The following is a 9,466-nucleotide window of genomic DNA, read 5'->3' as shown; positions in this document are numbered from 1 at the left end:
GATAGATAGATGATAGATACATAGATGATAGAAGATAGACAGATTGAAGATAGATAAATACATAGAAGATGGATAGATGATACAAGATAGATAGATAGACAGACAGACAGATAGATAGATAGACAGATAGATATGAAAAGAGGGTGATTGCTCCTTCTAAAATCAATGGATTAAGCACAGGTGTAGTGCGAATCAATTCTCAGTTTACATAAATTTCTAAATGAAGTACAGAGAGAAGAGACTGCGACTTTTGAGCAGATTGCTTTCTGGGCTTCTAGTCCACTGCTCACTCTTCAAGCAGTGTTTCTGGAGCTCACCCTAAGGCCTAGGCCCAGAGCCTGATGCTAGGGTTTCAAAGTCAGATGAGCCAAGACCTGGCTGCTGTGATTCCATCTTCTAGTTTATTTGCAGAGGGACCATAAAGTGGACTCTTGGAAGTAGTACTTGGTGCCATGACTTGAGGACCAAGCATCAGGTTCCCTGTGTGTCCACAGGAGACAGTTGGCAGGATCAGGAACAAAGAAGCATTTCCAGGTTGTGACTCTAGTGAGGGGCAGCTGGAGGACATCCTGAAAGCCAAACAGAAACCCTGGGCTTTCTGTCCCCAGAGACCTAGGTCAGTGTGTCTCTGTCTTAGCCTTGCACGTGACAATGAAAAATTCTTTGGTGGCTTCCAGATGCTCTGGAGCCGACTTGTAAGTTTCAAGTTTGGAATTGCATCCAAGGGCAATTGACCTTTAATTTTAGAGCACCTACTATAAACTTACACGGAAATGTTCTCAATGTAACATTAGGTATCGTGTGCAATGAATATAGACAGTGAGAATATTTAAAGCCCACCCTATGAGTGCTTAGTGTGCAAGCACTGTGGACCCACGGGCAGAAGTCACAGAAAGGGAGAGGGTTGACCAGCTAGCCCCAGAGAAGACAGGTAACGGCCATGTCTTAGAAGAGCAGCTCTCAACGTGTGGATCAAGACCCCCACAGGGGCTTGTGTAGCGCTTGAAAGGTTGAGAACCACCGTGTTAGAAGAACAGGGGAAACATGGCACGAATATGACCTGGGGACTTTTCTTTGCTTAATTTCAGCTCCCTTGCAGGCTCCTGATGCGTGGAGACACGTTCGGTCAGAGAATGGAAGTCATGTTGTGACCTTATTCTGGAAGGTAAGGTGTGCAGCTTCAGGAGCGACTTGTGGCTGCTGCACAGCAGTGTAACCCCAGCTGGAAGAAACGGTGATGTCAGTCTCACGGGGCTGGTCATCAGGTAGAAGGACCGCTAGAACCTTTTCTGTATAATCAACTCAGGCCCACTATAACGTTTCCAAGAATCAAGACAAGGAACTATGCCTAGAGTCACATACCCTACTCCCAATTGTATGTAAATACCATAGTTTCAAATCAAGCTATTGATTTATAATGGAAGATCAGCATTATCCTTCTGCCTGACCCAATATACTGCACAACAACCTGGAAAGTCAGCTTTGCATTCAGGGCTCTGAGATTCCTCAGTGTCTCGTACCAAAACATGGTGATAAGGAGACGGTTGGTCCCTTGTTACAACCCCTTCAGCTTTTCTTCTGCCCTTGAGTTGGGCACAATTTTCCAGGCCTCTGCATATACAGGTGTGACTCTGCTAAGCCTATGTCTGAGTTATCTCCATACCCACAAGGGGACAGCTGCAGCTTGATCTGAGATCTGGGGTACACAGAGCAGGACACAGACTGTCCCAGGGAAAGCAGACCTCAGGAACCACTGACAGATGCTGGCCTGGGACTGTAAAGGCAAGGACTTCTCTGTAACCATGAGTATTTTCTAAAAGAGGGAGTCTATGGTAGGTGGCAGGGGTCAGGGTGAGAAAAGACTAGGTACAGGGAGGCCAGAATGCAGGCTTTTCTTACAAGGACCCTGGGTGCTGGTTCCACTACTGCGTCTTCTCTAAGGTGACTTCCAAATTTTATTTCCTCCAGATCGAAGGAGTCTATATTCCTCTTGACTTTTGACTCAGTTCCTGCTATCTGGACATACAATAAATTTTTAATATCATCTCTAAATGATTTTTGTCTCTGTTTTCTTTAGTTAGATTGAAAGGCCTGATTCTAAGCTTGGTGTTGAGACAATGTCTCTGTTTAAATGTGCAAACTGCATTTGTTCTAATATCTTTATATGTGTGACTTACTAATATGTGTCTGTGCACGTATGTGCACACATAGGCATGTGCATGAGTGGATATGTTCTTAGGTATATGTGGATTGGGCAGCTGATGGATGGAAGATATGAAAAAAGTAATAATAGAGTAATTTCAGAGTAAAGCTCATTTTAAAAGGATTATCGTTTTTTTTTTTCAGCCACTATTAAAATCACAGGCCAATGGCAAAATCGTATTCTATGATATAGTTGTAGAAAATCAAGATAGACCAACTGAGTCAAAGCACTACCGTGTTCAGGCTCCAGCCCTTGGCACACAACTGAGCCTTGACCTGAGTTCTTACAAGATTCACATCACAGCCAACAACAGCGTGGGTGCATCGCCTGAGTCAGTGATGATCCTCTCTAACGATTCTGGACATGGTGAGTCGGCATTGGTCAACTTGGCTTCCATTCTCAAGGAAAATAGTGGAGATTTTTTCCAGGAAGTGACATACTAAATAAATAAAACCATTACTTGAGGCAACCATGTGCAGTGAGGCACTTCCTTTGAAGCTGGGTGTAAGTAAGCACAGGTTGAAATGTAACGGTGTCTTCACAGTGACCCAGCCCACTCTCTCCCTGGATGCTTCTGAGCACTTAAGAGATGATCTAAAATTCATTTGTGTAAATCCCACAGCAGTCCTCTCTGAGAGCTAAGACAGTGCCCAGGGATTTGTGACTTATGGGATTTGCACCATATTTTCTGCGTGTTAACAAATATCTTCCGGCCGGGCAGTGGTGGCGCATGCCTTTAATCCCAGCACTCGGGAGGCAGAGGCAGATGGATCTCTGTGAGTTCGAGGCCAGCCTGGTCTACAAGAGCTAGTTCCAGGACAGGAACCAAAAAGCTGCAGAGAAACCCTGTCTCGAAAAATCAAAAAAAAAAACCCACAAAAACAAAACAAAAAACAAATATCTTCCACTGTTGTCATCTATAAAGAGTTTATAGAACTGCCATGCTGATAGAGCATGCCTGTATTCACAATGCTCAGGAGGCTGAGGCAGGAGGTTCATGAGTTTGAGGCCAGCCTGTACTACATAGTGAGACAACCTTGAGGGAGAATATGGTGAGGCAAAGGAGCCCACGGACACCCTACAGAGAGCGAATGTACTCTTCCATGAGACACTGTAATTTGGCCAAGTTTGTAGAATAGCAACAGATGATTAGCTACCAATCTCTCGGCCAACTGAAGAATGAGCCACTGGGAAGTGATCACACATCTAAACCCAAGAATGACAGCAATGTCCTTCTTGACCGAGCCACAGAAAAAATCCTGGCGTAGCAAATCCCCAGTCCCCTGCTGTGATACAGTGCACATGTGGACAAAAGGCAAAAGGAATTGAAACGCTGAGATCATTCAAGTACCTTGCAACAATGCCATCCTTCAGTTCTTGCTGTTAAAGGTGCCAGGTTGGTGAGGCCATGAAAGATTGTGTGGTTCCATTCCGATTCAGTTTAAATTTAAGCTAAGTGAACCAGATCGGAAGGTGTCTTAATTTTAAAGAGAACTGTCCCGTGTGAAGTCAATTCTATTGCTTTGGAGTAGGTCCGCACTTTGGCCCAGAGGCTGAAGAACTTCACCATTTTCACAGAATCCCACTAAAGCCTGCAGTTCAGAGTCTCTGGGTGTCCTGTGTCACCCGGCAGTTCTAATGACCAGTTAACATTGGCATGACACTAAGGTGCTGTTCATCTGTCTGGGCCACGACATTATTACGTAGCAGGAGCCCCCACCTGGCAGGGTGTACAGCTCTAGGTACAAGGTAAAGGTCGTTGAGATGGTTTCCTCGGGGTGTCGGCTCCCAGTCAAAGTCGACCCACATGGCTTCCTCGCCTTCCTCCATCAAAGAAACCAATCCATCTCACACTGCACCTGACATTTCCCCTTCGCTTATGCACAGCCATGAGAAAAGTGCTTGGTAAGAGGAGCACTGAAAACTCAGAATGGTGGGAACAAGGCGGTTTATTTCAGGACTTTACAAAACCGGGTGTGAACCCAGAACGGCCATTGATGGAGCCTGCAAAACAGTTTTTGTAACCTAATACAAATCTTCTCTTTGGCTGAACAAGCAGGAAAATGCGACCCTTACACGTCCATCCGGGTCTTACTTTTCCCTCTGTCATTGTGCAAACAAAATCTGTACTGGATTCATCTGGATGTTTTATAGACTGTTCATTTAAAATGTACCAGGCAAGCTTGGCTCTTAGTAATTTGGGCTCTATGCTTTTCATTTGGCCGGTGGCAGGGAGGACTGTCTTCAGCCAGCTGTCAGCAATGTTCCAGTGTTTTCTGCTCATTGTAGTTGTGCCTGAGCTTGCTGGAGGACCTTTGAAGATGAGCCACACAAATACATTACAAATGAACCATTTAGAGCAGACATTCCAAACCTAGGGTCCTAACACTAACACGCTGTGTCCTTGAGCTGCAGATGTGATTTGAAAAATAGAAATAGTGAGGAAGACCTGCCCTCGATCCTGTGCAGCAATTAGAGGCTCTCACTTCTGAGATACTGAGTCAACCTCCCATGGTTAGGACAAAGTACCCGAGGGACACAACCTTTACGAAGATAAAGTTGGTTCAAGTTCATAGTGGGAGAGACGGATACCATGGTTGGTTAGCTTGGTGCTTTTGGGTTGCAGAGATTTCATGGTAGTTAGCTTCCGGTAGAGCAAAAGCAGCTCACCTCAAGGTGCTCTTGAAGCAAAGAGAGGATAGAACCAGAGGACCAACATCTCCTTTTATAGCATGCCCAGTGATCAAATTTCCATCTTCCACTATTGACATCTAAAAGGTTTCCCTACTTCCAGACAGTGCCAGAATCTGGGGACCACAAAGTTTTAGGTACGGAAGCCTTTAAGAGACATTTTAAACCAAAACTATAAAAAAAAAAAAAAAACATTGCAAGTGTTTGTTAGTTTATTTTCTTCCTTGGAAGTTGTCAAAGAAATCCAGTGAGAGGAATAAGAAGTATTATTCTATTTGTTTCTCTACAGAAGAGGTCCATGAAAAAAGGATTAAAGGCACAAAGGATGGATTCCATATTTCTTGGGAGCCCTCATCTGGAGCTGCTTTAGGCTATGTTGTGGACTGGTGTGAACATTCCCGGGAGCAACACTGTGACTTGCAGTGGAAGAAGCTAGGTCCCAATACCACGAGCACCATGGTCACCTCAGGTGAGAACTCAGCCCTCCTGCTTGCATGTCCCCCTTGCAGCCGGTTAAACTCAGACTTCTGTTCTAACCTACAGATGCAGTGTGCTAGGCTAACAACTTTGAAATGACAGATCCAGAGTGGTTGCTTGGAGATTAGATGTCATGAGAATAGGTTCTGACCTTTGATCTGAAAATCTGCTGCAGCAGAGTATGAAAATGTAGACAGAGTATAGATTTTAATATTTTGCCCTTCTAAATTAGAGGGACATTGGAACTGTGTGCAGGAAGTTTCTACAGATGCAGAGAACAGCACATACTTGGGCCATGTTTAGGGTACAAAGTTGATGCAACCAAAGTATCAGCTTTTAGTTTCAAGAAGCTTGTAGGCATGAACGCTCACCTCCCTTACCAAATCTGTAGCTTGAAGATTCCTGCTCTTTCAGGGGAGTCAAGGGGGCTCCAGTGAGTGGTATAAGCAGGAGGCACAGGTGTGTACCATCTATTAGGCTGAGGGCTGATGTGGGAATCGTCTAGTTCCAGAAAGTGGTGGAGGCACCTGCAAGATTCAGGGGCTCAAGAACTTTGCAGCCAGACTTCAGGGCTACAGGGGAAAGAGGAAGAACGGAAGGGAAAGGCAGGCTTTCCAGATTCTGAGTTTTAGCGGGAGGACATCAGGTAAATACCGTATGGACTTTCTATGTCAAATGTCAAATGTTGGAGTAGGTGGTGAGTCTGGCTGCTTCTGCACCACTTCTATGCGCATAGGTGAGGCCAGCCTGAGGGTCCTGGCTCCAGAGTGAATGACCGTCTTATGGAACTTTCCAGACAGCACTGTGTTCACAACATGGAAGATTCTGAGGCCTAGAAGAAGATCTTGAAAAAGAAACTACTAGAGGAGTGCTCACTCAGTGGTCATCCTTTCTACTGGAGGAGTGCTCACTCAGTGGTCAGCCTCTCTACTGGAGGAGTGCTCACTCAGTGGTCAGCCTCTCTACTGGAGGAGTGCTCACTCAGTGGTCAGCCTTTCTTCCCAACTCAGATGACATCATTCTGTCTTGTTAAAATCCTTGACTTCTCTCCTCCAGATGCTTTTAAACCAGGAGTCCGTTACAACTTCAGAATTTTTGAAAGATCTTTGCAACAGGATGCCCAGCTAATAGGGAGACAAACAGGATACACGCAGGAACAGGGTAAGTAGACAGCGTTTGCAGGCCTCATGGAGACTTCCTTGTTCTGAGCCATCCACCTACTCGTAGCTTTGTGTTTGGAAGACTCCCTCCCCAGGCTTAATTTTATGGTCCCACTTATTTTAGAAATTACATTAAATTTTTAAAACCCTATAAATGAAACATCTTCATTAAAGGTGATTTATGAAATGCTACATGAAAGACAATGTAATTATTGCTAATTTTAACACCCAAAAGGCCAATATCTACTTAGTGTTTTATTATACACTGATACCTACTTCTCTGTATGGATAAATGCTTTTAAATAAAAATGGGATCTCACTCTACAAAGTCTGTTAACTGCTTTTCTTGATTAACGCCACAAAATACTAACTGCCCACAGTGCTCCTTCTGTGATTGGAAAGTAAACCCTCTCTGCGTATGCCACGTCATGCGCAGGTATATCATAGGTGTATCATCAGACAATTTAGGATGATTACAGAGACTTTTCACTGAGAAACTGTAAATTTTTTCTCCAAACAACTTGTAGCTCCAAGTTGTAAACCTTTCTTTTTGTGTCCATACTTTTGTGCCAGTCTGAATTGCTTTCATTTTAGCTAAGTTTTTGCCTATATCCATAAGTGTGTGTACTTACGTGTGTGTGTGTGTGTGTGTGTGTGTGTGTGCACATGTGTGCAGGTACAGATCAAGTGGAGGCCAAACAGTGCCTCTATCAGTCTTTGGGTGCCATATACCAAGTTCTTTGCATCTATCTCTCACTGGCCCCAAGCTCATCAAGTAGGCTACACTGACTGGCCAGCAAGCCCCAGGCATCGACCTGTCTCCCCTCCTACACATCCTGGGCTTTCAAGCAAACACCACCACTCTCAGCTTTTTTCATGTGTTCAAACTCAGGCTCTCATGCTTAAAAGGCAAACACTTAGCAAGTGAGGTATCACCTCATGCCGGCAATGATGGTTTTTAAATGAATCCTAGAAGCAGAATCCTGGGGTCAAAGGACTTAGGCTTCTGAAATAAGCTTCTCATTTCTTGTAGAACTGCTGTGAAATCAGTTTCTCTGAGTATTACCCCATCTTACCACCAGAATGAGGCTGCTCACTCTCACCACTGGAATGCTTGGCATTCAAGTCTCTGGACGCTGAAGATTTTGGTTGTCTCAGCAATTAGACTGACTCTAAAATTCTTCATTTGGGAGAGCTGATCCAGTATTCACGACTGGTGGAGAGAAAAGGAGGAGGCATGACATTTGTGAATGTATCTCTGTGCAGACAGTATGAGAAAATGTGCATGTGTGCGTGTGTGAATGTATGTGTGTGTGCATTGTGTGCGTGTGTGCATGTATGTGTGTGTATGTGTGTGCGTGTGTGCATGTATGTGTGTGTGCATGTATGTGTGTGCATGTGTGAGTATGTGCGCGTGTCTGTGAGCGTGTGTGCATGTATGTGTGTGCATGTATGTGTCTGTGCATTGTGTGCATGTGTGCATGTATGTATGTGTGTGTATGTGTGTGTGTGTGTGTGCGTGTGTGCATGTATGTGTGTGTGGTCACTTGAGTGACGGGGCCAGGATTCACCCCATGCATTCCCAGAGTGTCTGATAACATGCATTGCCTTGTCCTGATAACTGGATTCTTCAAATACCCATCACATCTTTGAACCCATCTTGTCTCTCCTGCTCCTTCCTCTTCATATCTGTACGTTCTCTGATTCAGAAAATACTGTTGAGACTTCACAGACAGAGTCAAGACCTTTATTTTCCCTCCCCTCTTCCATGACGTCTCTACAAATTATTTACTCTCTCTGGGTATTTAGGTCTTAATCTATGAAAGGTTTGAAGGAGACAATTACCCAACTCCTTCCCAGTTTTCTTAACCATGTCTAGGTGTTCATTATCAGGGGGAAGACAAGACTCCTTAACTTGACACAAGCTCTTAGTGTCCAGAACTGCCTGTGGTCTGTTTAGTTTACATACGTGCTCTGAGACCCCAAATCATAACGTGTTCGCATCCCATCTTCCTTTCCTAGCTCCTCTGGAGAACCCAAAAGTGAGCGTTAGTAACTCCACCTCCAATTCCTTCATTCTGAACTGGCCGGCTTACGCCAGCGACTTCCAGTCTGCTTTTATAGAAGGCTACCGTGTGTACTTGAAATCCAAGGACATGCAGTGTCATCCAAAAGGGAGAAGGACGATTCTTCCAGGTGATGCTTGCTCTTGTTCACCTAGGCTCATCGCACTGTTCAGAAAGCAATGAAATTGATGCCGAGTCAGAGCCCTCACATGACCGAGCTAGGATAGTGACCAGGCTAGGGACCAGGCCATATTCTCCCCATGTCATTTTAGAATCAATAGGCAAACAAAGGGGGGTGTGAGTGTCGGAAGGGAATGAGAATCTTGGGTACGGGAAAGGCAGAGATGAGTTATTATCTAGAAGCAGAGGAAGAAAGATGATAATGCCTTACTGAACAAAGGTACCAAGCCACATGACTAAGCATTGACAAGAATTATGGGTTAACTTAAAGTGTAAGAGCTAGTTAATAATAAGCCTGAACTAATGGGTCAACTATAACCCTCTGTGTGTTTCTTTGGAAATGAACAGGGTCAGATGTGGTCAGGGTGGCCGTGCAGTAGGTGTGCATGGGCACAGCAGCCATGGGAAGCGGCAGTAGCTGCATGTGGTAGCCACACGAGGGGTTAGCAGCAAGCCACTGGAACCATGGGAGCCACCCACAGAAAGCTGGGGTGGGTGAACAGGAAGTTGTGAGCAGATGGGTGGGGTGCTAGTTTTTCTCCTGAACCCAGGTTGCTAGGTTTTGGTCCAGTTCTGGCCTGTGTAGCTAAAAAGCCTCAGGCAAATGGCTTTTTCATGAAGTCATACCCCAAACGTTGGGCACCAAATGTAGCATGAATAATAAAAACCCAGAAACAGATATTGGGGGT

The 9,466-nt window shown here is 44.9% G+C and overlaps 1 protein-coding gene across 1 annotated transcript in view; it reads left to right on the top strand.

Moving 5' to 3' along the window:
* Osmr (oncostatin M receptor) overlaps positions 1–9,466 on the top strand; it is a 51,025-nt gene that overhangs the window by 32,034 nt on the left and 9,525 nt on the right. The window contains exons 11-15 of the mRNA XM_005356594.3: positions 1,089–1,165; positions 2,347–2,569; positions 5,184–5,363; positions 6,428–6,532; positions 8,554–8,727. Coding sequence (XP_005356651.1) covers positions 1,089–1,165; positions 2,347–2,569; positions 5,184–5,363; positions 6,428–6,532; positions 8,554–8,727 — 759 coding nt within the window. The remainder of the gene's footprint in view (positions 1–1,088; positions 1,166–2,346; positions 2,570–5,183; positions 5,364–6,427; positions 6,533–8,553; positions 8,728–9,466) is intronic.

This window comes from Microtus ochrogaster, chromosome 19 (assembly GCF_000317375.1).
Source record: "Microtus ochrogaster isolate Prairie Vole_2 chromosome 19, MicOch1.0, whole genome shotgun sequence".
NCBI lineage: Eukaryota > Metazoa > Chordata > Mammalia > Rodentia > Cricetidae > Microtus > Microtus ochrogaster.
The sequence above is the reverse complement of the archived record's forward strand: the minus strand, read 5'-3'. Positions and strand labels throughout refer to the sequence as shown.